Genomic DNA, 19,212 nt, shown 5'->3' with positions numbered 1-19,212 from the left:
ATACAGCATGACACTAACGGACAAGACTGTCACGTTCACATCTGCACTGTGGCACGCTAATGAACGTGCTCGCTTCCCATGATGCCTTGCGCTCGTAGCACGCATGTTTGTCCACTCAACAGTATTTTTGACAAATCGTTCAGGGTAACATGCAGATCATATTCCGCCTGCTCCAAATGGCATTGATTAGAGAGCTCTGCCATACAAACTTGGGGAGTGTCCTCTGATACACAATGTCCTCAGTAGTGTGCAATAACCAGCACATCACACTGATTTTCTCCTCCATGGGTGAATGGGACACACGCGGATTCCCCCACCCCAAACATACACACACACACACACACACACACACACACATACACAACACAAAAGCCCACATAGACAAGCACACACACACACACATACACACAACACAAAAGCCCACATAGACAAGCACACACACACACACACACAACACAAAAGCCCACATAAACAAGCACACACACACACACAGACACCCCCCACCCCAGACACACACAAAAAAGCCAACATCAGACAAGCACTCACACACACACACACACACACCCCCATCCCAAAAATATTCTCGCAAACAAACAAAATGCCCACATAGACAGGCACACGCACACACACACACACACTCACACACACAGTACAGAGGGATGAGGATGTACACTCTGGGATGGGCAGTGTGACCTAGTTGTGAGTTTGTCCTTCTTAGCTGACCCACATCTCTGTGGTCTCTTCTGAATGACTGATTGGCTGAGTCCGGCACCCTGTGTGTGTGTGTGCTTGTACGTGTGTGTGTGTGTGTGTGTGCTTGTGTGTGTGTGTTTGTGTGTGTGTGTGTGTGTGTGTGTGCTCGTGTGTATGTGTGTGTGTGTTTGCTTTAATTGCACGCATCTATCTTTTTACGTCCCTTGGCTTGATTCCCACTTTCAGACATTTGCTCCTCTTTTCCTGTCAGTGTTCATCGTGCCGGCGTCGCCCCGACGTTGCACCAATGCTCTCCCAAAGTTATTCTAACGTTGTCCACGCGTAGTCCTTATCCCTCCTCCCCCACTCTGCCCACACTGCTCCACTTTCTCTCAGTGCTGTTCCAACGTCCTTCACTGTCCTTCACACAGGTACAGTGCTGTAGAGCCCACCGCCATCCTCCAGTAAAATTAATATATAAATGTATCACCTATATTCAGGCCTCTGTGCTAACGGTTTTTTTTTTTTCCATGGGACACACTAATGCATCCCAATTAGTTAGATGCGCTCCTAATTTGTTTTTCCAGTTAGCCCACATCCATTTTTCAGGAGCAAATGCTCCTAAAATGGCAGCACTGTAGAAGCCTGATAAACATATCAGCGTGGAAATGGCAGTTTAGCATAGCCGGCCGGGGAGAAAGACTTTTAACCCGAAGGTTGCATGCATCGCCGTGGTCGCCTTGGGCAATGCACTAAAGCACTGAATCTCCATTACCACGCCTTAATATCTATGTCTCTGTCTGTGTAAGTGGACCATGTTGTAAAATTGTAGTTCCGCTAGAGACTCCCTCCAATAAGCTGTGGTGATGAAATTCATCTTTTGTATTTCACGAAGCACACATTCTCCTGGAAAAGCCCCCTCGTGTGCCCTGGCACCGACAAACAGGCACTCACTCAGACACTCCTGAATTCAGAAAGTACCCATAAGGCTGCGGAATATTTTGAAATAAACACATTATCGATACACTGCAGCACTTTGTGAGATATTGGTTTCACTGCTTTAAGATATTGCAACACATTACACTGCCATCATTTTTATACTTGTCAGTAGGTTTTCTAGAAAGGCTGTGCATTAAAAGTATATTGCAGTATTGTCTGTTTCTGTAAGGGTGGGTATGCGCATACTCTCAAATTAAAATTTGCTTGTGCACACGATTGCCTGCACACACACACACATACACACACACCCCCTCATGCACACATGCACACCGACACGGACACAAACACACTCACACTCACACATGTACGCACACGGACAGGCGCACACAGACACACGCATAACATGTTCGCACATGCACACAGCTTACACGGACACGCATATGCATGTTCGCACGCACACGGGGTGTGTGGCTGCGGTGTGTAGCGGCACACAGATTGTGTGTGTGCGTGCGTGCGTGTGTGTGTGTGTGTGTGTGTGTGTGTGTGTCTGTCTGCGTGGGGGGCCACTGGACCCCGCGGGATCCCGCTGCACCCAGCAGCCAGGACACAAAGCGGCAGGTTAGCGGGATGCGATCCCACCCAGAGAGACCAGTAGGGGCTGATGCTAATGGACTCGGATGGAGAGACAGAATAACTGCGGAGAATTAAAATGTCATTGAGCAGCTCCATGTGATGTGCGGAGAGAGGAGACAAGCAGCCGCACTGCATTGTGGGACGCCAGACACAGATCAGTCCCCCTCTGTCACTGGCTGTGTGTGTGTGCGCTTACGTGTGCGTGCATGCATGTGTGTCTGTCTGTGTGGGTGTGTGTGTGTGTGTGCATGCGCCTGTGTGTGTTATGTGCGTGTGTGTGTTTATATACACTTACACCTGTCTGTGTGCATTTCTTTCAAGTGCCTGCTCCATTACCCTCCCTAGCGCTGCAACAATATGGAAATACAAAATAAAAAAACCTTCCTTTGTCACAGTTATACTCCACCAAGGAGAGAAGGGTTACATTTCCTTCACCTTTAGAGGCTGTGTGTTCTCTTTGCCTTTTTAAAATGATTAAGAACTCCTCGTTCTCAGCATAGCCGAAGTATTCTGACATTACACGGGGCAGGTACAACACCACCCTGTCTGTGAAGGGTATGGCTCGCTGTGGAGACAGAAGCAGAAACACGAGGGTTTTCTATAGACCGAAATTCTGCAATAACATAAATATACCCTGGGGAAAAACAGTATTCATTCGGGATTGATTGCTCTACATAGCCAGGCTGTGTAGGCATTGTGTGCGTTTAACCCTGTTGGACCAGCTCTCTGCCAACTGACTGCTGTATTGACCGTCACTTCACAAACACATTTTTACCTGTTGTTTTCATTGTAAATAAAGTGTGAGCATGGGTGTGGGTTTGCGTGTGTGTTTGTATTGTATTTAAGGTAGGGGTGTAAATGGTTAAACGTTTAAGCGGTCAACCGAAGCGGAGTTGCACATGTTTACCAAAATTTTTTAACCTATCATTATTTTTTTTCTGAAGCTGAAATGGTAACCTCAGTTTGATTAACTAAACGCACTTTCACCACCATTGACAAAACGCAAAAATGTTGCGGACAATTGAAAGAAAGATTCTGGCTGCGTAATTACTTCCGTCAGAAACACAAAGAATTTCAGTGTGTTTTAAATCTGTAGCTGTTGGTTAACTTATGGCGTACTGTATTGCGTTTCTTAAGGTTCACAGAGGACTCCGTGATTATTCATTGATACACGAAGTCAAAGAACCGGCAAACTGAACAAAGCGTTCCACAATGCCTAAAGCAATACATTGTTGGACAAATGTTGCACGCAACATTACTAAGTAGACACATTTTTTTTAAGGCTAGAATTATGTGTAACCACTGTTCATAATTGTCAATTTATTTGTTTCATTGAGTCTAACAGACTTAGCCTAATAATCACTATCCAACGTTTTTTTTAAGTGTTCTATATATCTAATGTTGGCCAGAGCTAGCTTACCTACATTTTCCAGGACCGTGTAGTTTAACTATTTCTAAAAACAAGTTGAATTGTTGGCATTATATAAAAAGTAGCCGATCATATCCATCGGATATTAAGAGCGAAAAGGACCACATTAATCCTGTCACTACAAGATCACTACATGCCTAATGTAGGCTATATTTTTTATTTGCAGTATGATTTGAGGTGATTATTTGAGGTGAGCATTTCGACATTGACTTGGACCCTTGGTTTGCAGCCCTGCTAGAGTGCAGAATGAACTGCCCCGTTTTTCGTGAGGGGATTGAGAGTTTGTTTCTGAGACCGCTTTGGCCCTCGCTGTTCCTGGGGTGTGTTTGGTGGTGGGAGCGCGTGGAAGGAGAGAGAGGGGCGATGTTGCAGCGGGCGGACAGTTGGCGGTAATCTGGAGGTCTTTGCCTTTCCCATAATCCTCTCTTAATCTGGCACGTAGGCCCTAGGCTTGATTATAACTGGGTCAAGACATGGCCATCACGACTGACCCGGGGTTGTGTTTACTTTCCTGCTTCTAACACGGAATATTCTACCGCATTAAAATACAACGATAATTGGTCGAAGTTTCACTTCATCAGAATTTCCGTAAGAGGTGCACTTAATGTAGCAGTAGCAGAATTGAAGTCGCAACAGTAATTGTAAGTCAATTAGCGGTTGTTATAAGAGCTGTGACTTTGGGAGCAAATTCAGACTGAAAGTGTTTCACTGTCAGGGGAAAAAAAAACCGTAATGACTGTGAAGAGCCACAACTGTGCCCACACACACGCGCGATGGAGGTGATTGTGTAGGGAGGGAGAAAAGGATCACTCGGAGGTTAATTCACTACGGCCGATAAATCTCTGGAAACAGGTGAACTATGACCTCCTTAACGGTTTCTCAAGGTTTTTTTTTTTTGTTTGTTTGTTCTACAAGATGCATCGATTGCAGGAGCCAACGGATGCATTTCACATAAAAAAAACTGAAACCGATGGGACACGGCACAAGGCATTCACCAAGAATGTCCCTGACTCACTTTTGCGCGATAAGAGCGAAAATCACCCACTCGCTTTCATGATATGATAACTGGGTGCGCATGATTTGAAACGTTTCCTCCTAATTATAAACAGGTTATAGCCCTGCTTTCGAAATGAGTTGCTTGAAACCCAGGCCAGCCTGACTCAAAAAACAGGTTAACGCTAAAGCAGACTTTGATTGGGACTAATCTGCGTGGTGTATTAGCGAGGAAGGGCTAATAATCATCTGGTCATTTATCTTATTTACTTACACGCCTACGCCTCCTAAACCGCAGGTTCACACTCTATAAGTGGAGTGCGGGGAGCTTGGAAGTAAGCTGGGTCACGGCTGTATAGTGCATGTAACATTTGCTTATGTTCTGAGAATTTTTAATGGATTCCTAGCAGACCTGGGTCAAATGCATAATTGTTTTGGATTCAAATACTTTTGCATGTTTTACTGAGCTTGTCTGGTGTATTGGCACCTGTGCAAGGCCCACCTTCTGGTCCTGTTGATTGGCTCAATTGCACCAGGCAAGGTGAATCGAGCACAGAAAAGTATTTGAATCCATATTTTGTATAATTGGAAAGTTTAGTAGCTTTTTAGCGAACAACGTTCTGTAGCTTGGTCAAGCTAACTTGGTCCTGATCAAATCCATAGCACTCTGCCAGTCAAGCAGCTAGCTAGCTCGTCCTTGACATTTCTCCATGTTTGCAGATGCTCTTATCCAGAGCGACAGATTACAGTTACATACAGCTTCATATTGTACTGAACTGATTCAGGTGAAAGTGTGTCAATCGAGAGTGCAACAACAGCAACCCACCTAGGAATTGAACCTACACACATGGGAGTTCCCTCAGCATTGTGCTACACTGCCTCCTACTATATATACCTCAGCCTCGTGAAAAGCAGCTACCTTTCTGAGCGCCTAACATTTAATCCAGCAACCAAATGCTAAGTTCCCGAGCTAACAGAAGTCAACTCAATTACCTTTAAGTAGCATCTTAACAGGATATGAAACATAAATTAAATACATTTTACAATGACAGACAGGCAGTGACAGTATGACAAAGACGCAAGCTGATGTAGTTTTTTTTATATACAGTATATACAGAGTTTTTAACAGTGATCTAAGATCAGTATAATCCATTTCGGTAACTTAGCTACTTATTTCGCGCATGTTTTTTTGTGGGAGAGCTGACGGGCAGAACTGCTCTACCTACACGTGCGAAAACACGATTCTTATGTTAATGAGTGAATCAAGTCATTACATTACATTACATTACATTACATTACGTGGCATTTAGCAGACGCTCTTATCCAGAGCGACGTACAACAAAGTGCAAATCAATCACAGGAACAAGTGCAAAAGTAGACCTGAGAGGACAGTACAGTTCCGAGTCCTAGTGTAAACATACAGAAATTCAGAACCCTTGAAGAGTACAATCAACTTTCAAACTAGCATACCACAGTTGGCAGCTAGAATAGAAGTAAAGCACAGCTTATTTGTGTGGAAGCTACAAACACGGGAATAAAAGAGGGGAATTAAACTGAAAAAAATATGTGAATTTCTTTGGCCTTGGCTGTGGCATTGGGATGGCGGTCAGCGCATTGGTTGGGAGGCTAGGCTTGTAGCACTTCATGTTCCCATTGTACCCATGCGTGATATACTTTACCTGAATTTCATTGTATGTAAATAATGCAAGCCATTCAGTTCACGCTGTCTGCTAATTGCCTAATAATGGAAATCTTAGAGCTCAAGACTCGCGCTGGAAACCTCTGCATCGCTGCCATAACCCTGACTCATCGACACTGCCTTCAAAGGGCAATAGCTCTACCGACCCCTTTTGTCCTTTTCTCTCCTTCTTTTTCCTCTTTCTTTCTTTCTCTCAGTGTCTGCGTTGTTTGGTTGGCGCAGACCCCTGCGTATTTAACTCGTTTACTTAGTCCGGTTTTGTTGGGGTTTTTTTTTTTTGTGGTTGTCCTCAAGTGTTCTGCATCCATCTATCACTGCCGATCATTGTCTCAATTACTCATCCCTCCCTCCCTCCGTCTCTCCCTCCCTCCCTCCCTCCCTCGCCCCTGCATCCCTCTCGTTTTATCTCTCCTCCTGCTTTGTCTCGTTCTCTCTCTCTCTCTCTCTCTCTCTGGCTCAATACCCCCCCAGTGTGGCGTACCGTTGCGTTGGGCCTGGCGGCATGTAGCTGCCACTCACACGCTCTGGCTTTCCTTTAACCGTCTCTCTCTCTCTCCCGATCCCCCTCTCCCCGTCTCCCTCTCTTTGCCCTAAAAACATTTCTCCCGCTCGGTTTCACGTCTGTGTGCTCATCCGCTCTTTACCTTTCGCTCCGACTTTTGTTCTTCCTGCTCTCGCTCCACCGTCACGTCTCTCTCACACTCCCTCCCTCTCTCCACATCTCTCCTCCTCTCTTTGTCTGTGTGCCCCCTCTCTCTCTGTCTTACTTTCTCTCTTTCTCCACTCTCAGACTATCTCTTTCCCCGTCTATCTTTCCCCCGCCCCCCTCTCTCTATCTCTCGCTCTCTGTCTTCCCCCTCTCTCTCTCTTCCCTCTTTCTGTATCTCCCCCTCTCTCCCTCTGTCTCTCTCTCCCACTTGTCCCCTGTCTCGTTCATGTCAGTAGCAGCTTGTCACAGACCATCAGTATCTCTTCCTCTTGCCCTCCCTCCATCCCTCTCTCTTTCTCATCAGCTCACTGTATCTCTCCGTTTGCCAGCTCCACAGACCCAGGCTAATATTAGAAAACCCGCTGACAGCCTCCTCTCCTCCTCTCCTTCCTCCCATCTCTCCACTTTCTTTACTTCGTCCTCCAGATCTGTCCATCAAATTGAGTTTCCCATGCTCTCCTCTCCTCTCCTCTCCTTTTTCTTCTGTCCCTCGTATTCCTTTATTTTTGCTCCCTCTTTTTTTTCTGATGAATTCTCTACCCCGTGCCGATGTCCTCCTCCTCCTCCTCCTCCCAGTTCCTGCCATATTTCTGTTTCAGGCAGAGAGATGTTGAGAAAGAGGGAGGGAGACGGAGAGAGAGGTGTGATAAGGCACCCTTTTTCACACCTCTCTCTGCTTTTTGAGTGCCATAGACGTTACTCTGTAGCCTAAAGCGAGGAATCGCGGGAAGAAAAGGAGATAGAGCTTCCCTCTCGAGATTGGAAACCGAGAGAGAGAAAAGGGAGATGCAATGAAGGAGGGAATTGGGAGAAGAAATAGAACGATAGGCGAAAGAGAGAAAGAAACTAAGAGTGTAAGGAATATGAGGCGTCACGGGAAGCAGTTTGTTCGGCTATGAAATTAAAATATTTAAAACGTTCTGTTTGTTTCTGCTTGTGTCGACTCGGCTGCCCCCTCACTCTGCATCTGGCTGAAGGGCCGTAACTTCGATCTTTGGGCACCCGTGCGCCGCCCCCGTTCGGCTCCCCTCATGGTCCCGCGCGCCCGAAAATCACTCTGTGCGACGGCGCTCCGGGCGCGGTCCGGGCCGGGCAGACCGCCGCGGAGCCTGGCGCTCGCCCGTCCCTCTCCCGAGGTTTCTAAAAGCCGGGCTGTTTCTGTAACGCGGAGGCTCCGCGGGTCCAATTCCCAGGCGTGCGATCGCAACAGGCGGCGTGCGAACACACAATCATTTCTACGACACCGGCGCATTCATCTTATCATCTGTCTCTATTATTGGAAAACCTAAGCAAGGAATTGGTTTTCTTGACAGGGAAATAAAGAGATTTATGAAGAGGAGTTAGATGCCGGACTGGCTCCTTTTGTTCACTTGTGCACCGGTCCTCATACATCATCACGCTCTATTCCAAAATAAGTTGTTTACCCTCACATCTCCTCTGTTTATTGAGAGCGTAGTCCTGCGCGGCCCAAAGCAAAAAAACATTTTGGTTTTATTTAGGGTTTTTTTGTGGTTTTTTTGTGGAATGAGACCTACTAAGGCGAGGCTTGTGAACAGCAATGGCTCGTGTAAAGAAAGCCCAATTAAAATGTTATAGTGCCACGGGGTGTCGTGTCTTATCCGAAAAGGGACGGTGTCGGGGCAGGTTCTTGTTTCAGCCCAACGCTATGACACCTGATTCTACTAATTAACTAATCGTGGTGTTCAGTCAACGCCGTGATAAGTGGAATCAGGTGTCTTAGTCCCGGGCAAAGCCCAAAAGCTGTACCCACATCTGCTTTTTTCCCGATAAGATTGGACACCCCTGTCCTAAGACGTGACACCCTGTGGCATTTTAATTGGGTCTTAAAAAGAGCTACGTTTCTCCGCGAGTCTATCGACTCATTGTATTAGCACGGTGAAGCTTCAGTTGAGGTTGGCCTGATATGACTTTGAGCTCCTAGTTTTGAGGCGGCGGTTCTTTCGCGGGGGGGGGACTGTGATTCCGCGCTGGCAGGTCCCTCGTCCCTCGTCCCTGCCGCCTTCCCGAAAAACCCCCGGCGCTCCCGTCACGTCTGCGGCCTTCGCACCGGACCCCTTCCCCCCGTCTCACTCCGCTGGCTACCTGCTACGGGTCCCGCCGAGTTCAGGGCCCCGGCGCCGCCGAACGGAACGGCTCCGTCGCCGGAAAAAAAAAACACCTCCTGTCAAACCTCAGAGCGCACGTGCCAGCCGCAACGCTCTGTTCCACAACCCCGGGGCGGCTGGCTGTCTGTCTGCTCCCCCGTGCACCGTCTGTTCCCCTGCCGCTGCGACTGCCTGTACCCTCCCCCCCCCCCCCCCCCCCCCCGGTGGTGAAACCATCTCCCCGCTGTGTTCAGGACAGTGCTGAGTCACGGACCGTCTTCTGAGGCACGCTACAGACCCACCTCCCCGAATCTTTTCACCGCGCCACTTAGCGCCCGCTATTTGATCAATCGGTTCCTTGGTTGCTATGATACATAGTTAGTAGCTTCCATTTCATCCCATTGTATGTGTTTATAAGTGCTTCGTGGCTCTGTGTTGGCATAGTTACCTACTTTAGTGATTTAGCTGGCTGCATACCTGCTGTGCCTACAGTATGCTGTCTGTGGTCTGGTAGCCGTCTTTGTATATATGTGACCTGTTTTATCGGAATCAGTTCTAAGTTGTGAGGGCTAATTTCACATAAATCAATGTTTATGTTATAATTGCTTTATATTTTTGGCAATTTTAGGCTTTTGTCTTCATTTTGTAAAATTCTGAGTAAGAACATTGTTTTTCAGCTTTTAAATGCAAGACGTCAAAGTAGCACAGGAGTTGTGCATTGTTTGGAGCTTGTCGTCGTTCATCATAGACTGCGTTTGTCGTGACATGTTAACATATTTGTTTAATGTCAAGAGTAAATGTTCAGAGTAAAAAATATAGTTTTAAAGGGTTTATACAGAAGATGATAAGTTATAGCCCCAGAGTTTGTTAGCCCAGTGTCAGTAGTCTCCCAGCCTCATGTAACTCACGATTTTTCCTTTTACTCAAAAACACAGTTTAGTGGCACTCAAAATGAAACAGGACACAACTCCCTTTCAATTTGTTTCGAAAACGCAATATGTTTTGGGGTCAATTCGAATGATTTTGATAGAGCAGGCCATATAGTTTGTGAATCTTACCTGATTTTTTCCCTCTCTCTCTCTCTAGCCACCTCGGACGGGACACGCCAGGGTTTGGAGAGCATGAGGGGAGGAGTGTGTGCCACACAGGGAATGAAGGTGGTCCTGAAAGTGGGACAGAGTGAGTACCCATACCACCATCATCATCATCATCATCTTCACCATCAGTATGTTTTTCAATCACTGTGTTACACAGCTCTCAGTGCTCAGTCCTCCCAATATATACTACAATATATTGTAATTACACGGGCAATATAATGCCAGATATATTTCACAGCAGTGCAGGTTCTGAAAGTTGCAACAGTTTGTGTATTTTGCCAATATGTTGTGACGTGTTGCAACGTATCGATCATATATTTATTTAAGCATATTACAAACTATATTACATTTCCATAGGGGCTTGAGGAATGGTCGCATTGGCAGTCGAACACACACTCACTCAAGAATACACACTCTCACATACAGGGCAGGGCTGTTAGAAAACTATAGAAATGCTAAAACCGCAGTTACTTATGATGTCACTCCTCAACATGATAGTCAATCAACTGACACTTAGTTGATTGAAGTGGGAAATTGTCTCTGGCATTATTCCAGAATATTCCATAAACGGGGATATTCTGAGGACTGGGAAGGCCACAGCGGTATATGTCAGCAGTGTGCTCCTCGAATCACTGCGCAGCTGCTGGTACACTGTGTACAGGGCCCATGTCCTCTTAATAGACACCCTCCCTGCGGTAAATCACGGTTTAACCTGAGCTGAAGGGGATTTCTCAGCAGAGGTGGAAAATCCAGCTTCAGAAAGTAATAGTCCTCCCAGGCATTTTGTTCCAATCACCTGAATTTGCATATTAGCATAACTCTTCAACCATGAGATAGATGATGGCCTAGTGGATAAGGTGCTTGACTGGGACCTTGAAGGTTCATGTCCCAGTGTAGCCACAATAAGATCAGTGCAGCTGGTGGGCCCTTGAGCAAGGCCCTGAACCCTGCATTGCTCCAGGGGGGATTGGTTAGTCTCTAATCAACAAAAGTTTCTTTGAATAAAAGCAGCTGAATAAATATCATCATAATAGTAATAATAATTAAATGATGAATGAGCTGAGTCCACGGGTGGAAGAAACACACGGCAGGATGTTTACTTTCTGACCCCTGTACTCTCCACCTCTCTCTGAGTCCCGTTAGGTATTGATTGACATTGACCTTGAGTTCACCCAAACCGTGTCAGGGAGATCCATTACACCCCTTCCAGAACCCAGAGAGCCCTTTACTGTGGGAACGCTGTGTTTCCCCTTTTCCTCTGGTTACTCGCTGTCCAATCACATTCACTCCTGTCCCCCTGAGACCCTTGCCCTAATACCACATATACAAAATTATTCAACAGAATACAAGCGGCTCGGATGACACAAAATATTTTCAAAAATATTCATTCGTTGAACATATAGTTCTTGCCGTTCTTAAAGCCTTAAAGTCTTAAAGACTCATGTCCCCAACAGTGGACAAAAATGAATTGCCAGGGGGATATGTACATACATATGGACCCTGTTGCACACTGGAATTCACTCGCTTTTCTGCATGTAATTATGGGCATACACTCACCTGCACTAGCACTGTAATCCAGTTTAGCTCTCGTTATCGATCTGGTGACATATTCACCCGACCTCCTGGAGCCCTTCAGATGTACAACCAAAACAGCCTCTGCCAGAGGCTCTAGAACAACCCCTGCTACCCCCACACGCACACACACGCTCGTACACGCACGCAAACACACACGCACATGCACACATACACACTCACGCACACACAGGCACACCCACACACGCACACACATGCATACATGCACGCACGCAGGCACACACGCGCACACACACACGCACACACACGCATACATACGCATACATGCACACACGCAGGCACACACGCGCACACACACGCACACACACGCATACATGCACGCACGCAGGCACACACACGCACACACACGTGCACGCACACACCCTGGCCGGCAGGGTTTATTAAACTTTGAGAGAAGTGGCATGGATACATCAGCTGGGCGTAATGAGCTGGGTGGCCTCGCCCCTCTGTCCTGGATGGGCTCAGACGGAAGGGAAGGCAGGAGAAGGAGCTCCACTCTCCCTCCCAGAATTAGCTCGCATTGTAACGCGGCTCGCCAAGAGTCGCCCACTCCACAGCGCTCCCCGCGTGCAAACACACAATACACGCAATCACACACACGCTCGCGTGCTCTGGCCCTCGCTAACCCACCCCCCCCGACGCCCAGCCACATCCCCCCCCAACCCCCCCCTCCCGCCCGCTCTCCTTTCAGCTGCCTTATCTCGCCATTGTGTTGTCGCGGAAACAGCGAGTGGCGTGACGGCGGCTATCAGCCGCGAGATCGCCACGTCAGCACCAGCGCGGGCGAACAAACTTTCTGCCACTCGCCGCGCGGAGAAGAATGGCGTCCGGAAAAAACGAAGGCTTCTTTTCTCTCCCTCCTGCTCCCCCCCCCCCCCCTCCCCTCTTCCGCCTCTCCATCCCTCCATCTTTCCCCGCTGTGCGCGTCACGCCCGGTTATTTTCTCTTTGGGCTCTTGTCCTTTCTTTCCTCCAGTTGCAGTCTTCCTCCGCTCTCCCGCTTCTGGCTCGCTTGCCTTGTTTCTGCTGGTCGTTTTTCCGAGAAAACGGGGTCATGTTTGGTCGGTAAACAAGTCCTCAGCGCTACCTCGTAACAACCTCTGATTGGGTTCACTATGTGACCTACAAAGCTAGCGTGTTTGTTTTCAAAGCACTGCGCCGGCCGCGGAGCATCAGGCCCGATTGGCCGACGTGGCGCCGTCGCATTGCGCCGATTGGCTGCCGTCGGTGATGTCGCTCGTGCTGACTTCGGGGCCGCTGACTTCTGAGATAATAATTTCGCAGATGAAACTCTAGATAAAATTACGGCGAAGGAATGCATAAACAAATAAAGAAATCCAAGTGAACTTTTTAGGAGCTCAGTCACCCCTTTTTGTTCTCATTTCGCAGCTCAATTTTCTACAAGTTTGATTCTCAAGCAGTCAGCCCACACACCATCTGAACCTAATCAACAGTTATAATTGAGCGCTCTAGTCAAGCCAAGAAGTGAACTCCCACGAAACGCCGCTTGGTCGTCTGGGCATATGTTCAGAGAGCACCCAGAGAAATGCAGCTAGTGCTTTTGACAGGGACCCAAATGTGACAATATTGTCCGAGAAATTCAAGCTGCTTTACATCAGAATGACTGAAGACCACAGAGAAATGGCACCAGGCACAATCTCTGGAACAGCAAATTATAACAGTGAACAGTGACAGCTGTTTCTGATGCAGCAGTGGTTATGTGTGTGCGTGTTTGTGTGTGTGCGTGTTTGTGTGCATGTGTGTGTGTGTGTGCCTGTGTGTGTGCCTGTGTGTACGCGTGTGTGTGTGTGTGTGTGTGTGCATGTGTATGTGTGCGTGTGCATGTATGTGTGCATGTGTGTGTACGTGTGTGTGTGTGTGCGTGTGTGTGTGTGTGTACGTGTGTGTGTGTGTGTGGACTATAGCGAGGTTGTTCCCACTAGAAGTAGGCTGTGCCTTCGATTCAACTTTGGAAGAAGCATGTCTGACGAAAGAGTTAAATTACCAGCCATTACTACAAATGTCAGCTCCTAATTTTTATATTTGGAGGTTTAGGGCATGTCCATGGGCGAGTGGTCAGAGGATTAATTGGGTTAATTGGGCTGGCTAAATAGAGAGCAAAGTTACTAGCAAAACATTGCTCAGTCTCCTGCATTATAGGCAGTCACTGTATATGGAGGAGAAGATGTTTCTTGTACCCATAATGTACTAATAATTGACATTCAATATATATATCTGTATATTCTCTATCTATATATTCTGTATATTGTTTGCTAGATCCTACTGGCATGCTTTTTGCTACTCAAGTGAAGGACATCAGAATGCAACTGAATATGTTTGGGCCCTTATAATGTATTTTATAAATGTGGACCTAAATAAAGAATTAAAATGTGTGTGCGTGTCTAACCACTCTGGTGTTCCCACAGATCCCTATGGACTGCCGCCCAAACCCCCAAAACCAGACCCAGGCCGGTCCAACCCTAAAAACACAGGTGAGACCGCGGTCCTCTGTTTTGGGGGCCGGGGGGGGGGGGGGGGGTGGACATGTTGATGATGAGACGGAAAAATGATGAGAGGGTCCAAAGAAGGAGGAGGAGAGGGGTGGCAGGCGGGCAAGAGGCCGCGACATGCAAAATATTATCCATCCGTCTCCGCTATTAGTCACACGTTCGTTTAGGCTAATAAATTCCGGCCCTATCTCCTCACATCCCCTCTCCTCTCCCCTCCTCTCTCCGCGTGCGTCCTCCGCAGAGGGGAAGTGCTCGGGGCTAAGCGCTAATAGCCATTCAGGGAGGCGGTGAAGAGCAGCAGAGGCTACTGGGAGTCTTTCACAGAGTTATTATTGTCATTAGTCTGCTGGCCCTGGCTGCGCTTGTGCTCTGGGGGAAGGATGAAGGAGAGAGAGAGGGAGCGGAGAGAGAGAGAGAGAAGGAGGGAACAGAAGACGGAAAGGGATGGGTGAGAGGGTGAGGTGAGAAGAAAGGGATAGCTGTCTCTTTCTCCGTCTCACGCCGCCATTTTGGCCGTTTGCTCTTTTTTCCCCGCGCGCCCCGGTCTTCGTCCCCGTCTCTCCATTTGCACCTTTTTTAATGCCCTCTCCTCTCCCGGCTCTTTCGCTCTTTCCCCTTCCTCCGTCCCGCAACACCTCCGCTGCTCTCCCGTCACCCTCTCCCTCCATCTCTCCTTTCTCATCTCCCCCTGTCATGTCCGCCTCACACCTCTTTCCCCGCTCCCTCCCTCCATTTTCTCCCTCTCGCTCTCGCTCTCTCGCTGTATTTCTCCTCTCTAATAGCGCATCCTGAAACCCCGCTTCGTCTCCTCTTGCCTCTTCTTTTAAATGGACGCCCTCGTCTCTTTCCCTTTCCTCCCCGTGACCTCTGACCTTTGCTCATCGGCCTATCTCACTGCAGTCCTTACGCTGCCTGACATCTCTGAAGAGAACAGTGCAGTGTCTGTCGGTGACTTGTAAACTGTTGATTGGATGAGACAGGACGATTAGACAGAGTAATGAGTTAAACAGAGATGCCCTGTGGAGGAGCGGAGAGGCGGTTGAATTGGAGTGAGGTACAAACTGGAGGAGAAGAGAGGCGGTTGAATTGGGAGTGATGTACATACTATGGAGGAGAGGAGAGAGGGATTAATTGGAGTGAGGTACAGACTATGGAGGAGAGGAGAGAGGGATTAATTGGAGTGAGGTACAGACTATGGAGGAGACGAGAGAGGGATGAATTGGAGTGAGGTACAGACTATGGAGGAGAGGAGAGAGGGATGAATTGGAGTGAGGTACAAACTGGAGGGCGGCCTGTAGTGTAGTGGTTAAGGTAAGTGACTGGGACACACAAGGTCGGTGGTTCTAATCCTGGTGTAGCCACAATAAGAACCGCACAGCCGTTGGGCCCTTGAGCAAGGCCCTTAACCCTGCATTGCTCCAGGGGAGGATTGTCTCCTGCTTAGTCTGATCAACTGTACGTCGCTCTGGATAAGAGCGTATGCCAAATGTAATGTAATGTAATGGAGGAGTGGAGAGGGGGATGAATTGGAGTGAGGATCAAACTGGAGCAAAGAAGAGGGGGATGAATTGGAGTGAGGCACAGACTATGGAGGAGTAGAGAGAGGGATCAATTAGGAACATACTGGAGGAGTGGAGAGGGGGATGACTTGGGTACAAACTATGTATGTTGGAAAGAGGGATGAATTAGAGTCAGGTACAGACTATGGAGGAGTGGAGGGAGAGATCCATACTTGAGTGAAGTACAAACTATGGAGGAGTGGAGAGAGTGAATTAAGAGTCGGGTGCATACCATGGATGAGTTACGGTCAGTGATGGAAGTTGGAGGAAGGGAACGATTCAGAAACCGAACGATAGAGTGATAGAGGGAGGACAGAGGATGTATGTTAAGCCGGGAGAGGGGGCCCGGGAGAACAACAGAGTGATGTAAAGTGAGAGGAGGGATTAACGCGTTCGGAGAGAGGGAGGGAGAAGAAAGAGAAAGATGACTCACGAGTCTGGAGTGAGGAGGACAGGAGCGAGGGATGAGGGGATGGTGATGCGCTCTGCCGGAGCCCTGCTCTGCGCATCGTGAGAGTCGTTACCATCCTGCTCAAAAAGTCATTACGTTCAGGATAACGCTGAGAGGGCTGGCCTGAGAAACGGGGAGAGATGGCAGGCAGAGGACGTGGGAGAGAGAGGGGGAGGGAGGAGAGGGAGAGAGAGGGAGGGAGGGAGAGGGGGTGGAGAGAGGGAGAAGGAGGGAGAAAGAAAGAGCGGAGAGGGAGAGAGAGACTGGGATAGAGAAAGAAATAGAGGGGGGGAGAGAGCAAGAGAGAGCAGGGGGGAGCAAGAGAGATAGGGAGGGGGGAGAGGAAGAGAGACGGAAGTAGAGCAGAATTGAGCCACAGATAATGACAGTTCTATTGAGTGCGCCTGTCGAAAAGAGACTTCCCGTTCCAGCCCTCCGCTGCCTCCCCCCCGGTCCCCACTGCCTCCCCCCGGTCTCCCCACTGCCTCCCTCCCGGTCCCCACTGCCTCCCCCCCAGTCCCCACTGCCTCCCCCCGGTCTCTCCACTGCCTCCCTCCCGGTCCCCACTGCCCCCCCCCCCCCCCCCCCAGTCCCCACTGCCCCCCCCCCCCCCCCCCAGTCCCCACTGCCCCCCCCCCCCCAGTCCCCGCTGCCTCCCCCCCGGTCTCTCCACTGCCTCCCCCCCGGTCTTTCCACTGCCTCCCCGGTCACCGGGACACCGTTGCACGTGCGTGTCTAACGCCACGGTCAGACCGCAACGCTCTGACATTGCAGTTCGCGGAGATAAACGCACAATGGCAACCTGATGATTGATGCAGTCTGTAAAGACTTACGGGAACTCTAGTCAGGGAGTCATTGTGGTGTATACGCAGCAAAATTCCCTCTGTTAAGTCAACTGTAATGTTGTTCAAGCTAACCATTGTCCGATAGGGACGTCACTCCAACACAGCTTGTATGGTGGTATTTTGGTTCCAGAGGTTCTACATTGTGTGCATTCATTTTACAGCGTTTATTAACAAATATACGCTCACTTTATTAGGTGTTTATTTAACTTATTGGTCTTCTGCTGCTGTAGCCAAACCACTTCAAGGTTCGACATGTTGTGTGTTCAGAGATGCTCTTATGCGTACTGCTGTTGTAAGGCATGGTTATTTGAGTTACTGTCACCTTCCTGTCAGCTTGAACCAGTCTGGCCCTCTCATTAACAAGGTGTTACCACCCACAGAACTTCTGCTCACTGGATGTTTTTTGCTGTTCAAATCTGAAGCCTGTTCTCTAGAGACTGTTTTTTGTGAAAATCCCAGGAGATCAGCAGTTCCTGAGATACTCCAACCACCCTGTCTGGAACCAACAATCATTCCACGTTCAAAGTCAAATTTCTTCCCCATTCTGATGTTTGGTCTGAACAACAGCTAAACCTCTTAACCATGTCTGTGTGCTTTTATGCATTGAGTTGCTGCCACATGATTGGCTGATTTATATATTTGCATTAACTAGCTGGTGCACAGGTCTACTTAATATAGTGGCCTCTGAGTGTATATACAGTATATGCATTTATTCATAACATAGATATCAGTTTTTATATTATGTTGGTACTTCTTTCCTTGAGTGCAGCAGACTTGGGTTGCATGCCCATAGGAAATAAGATTATTCTTTGAAAAATAATCAGGTAACATACACACGTACTGCCTCTGGCAGCATAACCTCACTTCACAAGCTGCTTTGGAGCTACTTGAAGTGTGTTTCTTTGCTTTAGACCACAAACCCCCAAATTCTCCTGTACCCCCACTATGCATCCGTGCACTCTCAGAAATAAAGGTACGAAAAGTGCCTGCAAATGTGCAAATGCTTGTCTCTGGGGCAGTACCCTATAGATGCATAAAATGGTACCCCTAGCCAGCAAAATATCGAACTTAATTTGTACCTTTTTTTGCTTGGGAAATGAACATTACTGTACTTTTGGGAAATTTGATCCTTGAAGGACAAAAATGTAACCTCCACTGTCACTTTATTTCTGAAAGTATAGCTGCCATTGTGAAACCCGTCCGGTGGTCAGAAGCTCCTGTGTTGTCCGAACCGAATTTAAATTAAGCCTGCTGAACCTGTCCCCCCTCCCTGCTCCAGGTGCGGGCGGGAACTCCACCTACCCCCGGGGCGGTGGCGGGGCCGCGGGCGGGGGCGAGAACGGGCCCCTGCCCCCCTCCAACGTGGCGGTGATCGCGGGCGCGGCCGGGGGCTCCGTGTTCCTCCTGCTGGTGACGGCCGTCATCTGCGTGGTGTGCTACCGCCGGCGACACGCCAAGCACTCGGAGTCCCACCACCCGCCCCTGTCCCTGTCCTCCCTCACCAGCCCCAAGAGGGGGGGCGGCGGGGGCGGCGGCAGCAGCAACAACAACGGCTCCGAGCCCAGTGACATCATCATCCCGCTGCGGACTTCTGACTCCGCCTACTGCCCGCACTACGAGAAGGTGAGCGGGGACTACGGACACCCCGTCTACATCGTGCAGGAGATGCCCCCCCAGAGTCCCGCCAACATCTACTACAAAGTATGAGACAGGGAGACCGCCTGACCCCTCCACCCCCTTCCCCGACCCCCCAGTCTCAACCCCCCAGTCCCTCCTACTCCACTCGCCCGCTGCAGCCGCGAAACCCTCCCGCCAACCCCCGCCCCCCCCCGCCCCCACCCCTCAGTGCCCTCTCTGAAGCCCTCATCCTCATCTTGTGTCCTTCTCCACACCGCCTCCCCGAATCGCAGCGCCCCTCTCCGGCGCGACCTGGCCTCCCTGTTTGAAGGCCCGCAGGG

The 19,212-nt window shown here is 48.9% G+C and overlaps 1 protein-coding gene across 1 annotated transcript in view; it reads left to right on the top strand.

The window, feature by feature from the left end:
• Nucleotides 1-18,961, top strand: part of efnb3b (ephrin-B3b) — a 66,864-nt gene extending 47,903 nt beyond the window's left edge. The window contains exons 3-5 of the mRNA XM_061236568.1: nt 10,287-10,379; nt 14,316-14,381; nt 18,534-18,961. Coding sequence (XP_061092552.1) covers nt 10,287-10,379; nt 14,316-14,381; nt 18,534-18,961 — 587 coding nt within the window. The remainder of the gene's footprint in view (nt 1-10,286; nt 10,380-14,315; nt 14,382-18,533) is intronic.
• The last annotated feature ends 251 nt before the right edge of the window (nt 18,962-19,212 follow it).

This window comes from Conger conger, chromosome 3, assembly GCF_963514075.1.
Source record: "Conger conger chromosome 3, fConCon1.1, whole genome shotgun sequence".
NCBI lineage: Eukaryota > Metazoa > Chordata > Actinopteri > Anguilliformes > Congridae > Conger > Conger conger.
The sequence above is the reverse complement of the archived record's forward strand: the minus strand, read 5'-3'. Positions and strand labels throughout refer to the sequence as shown.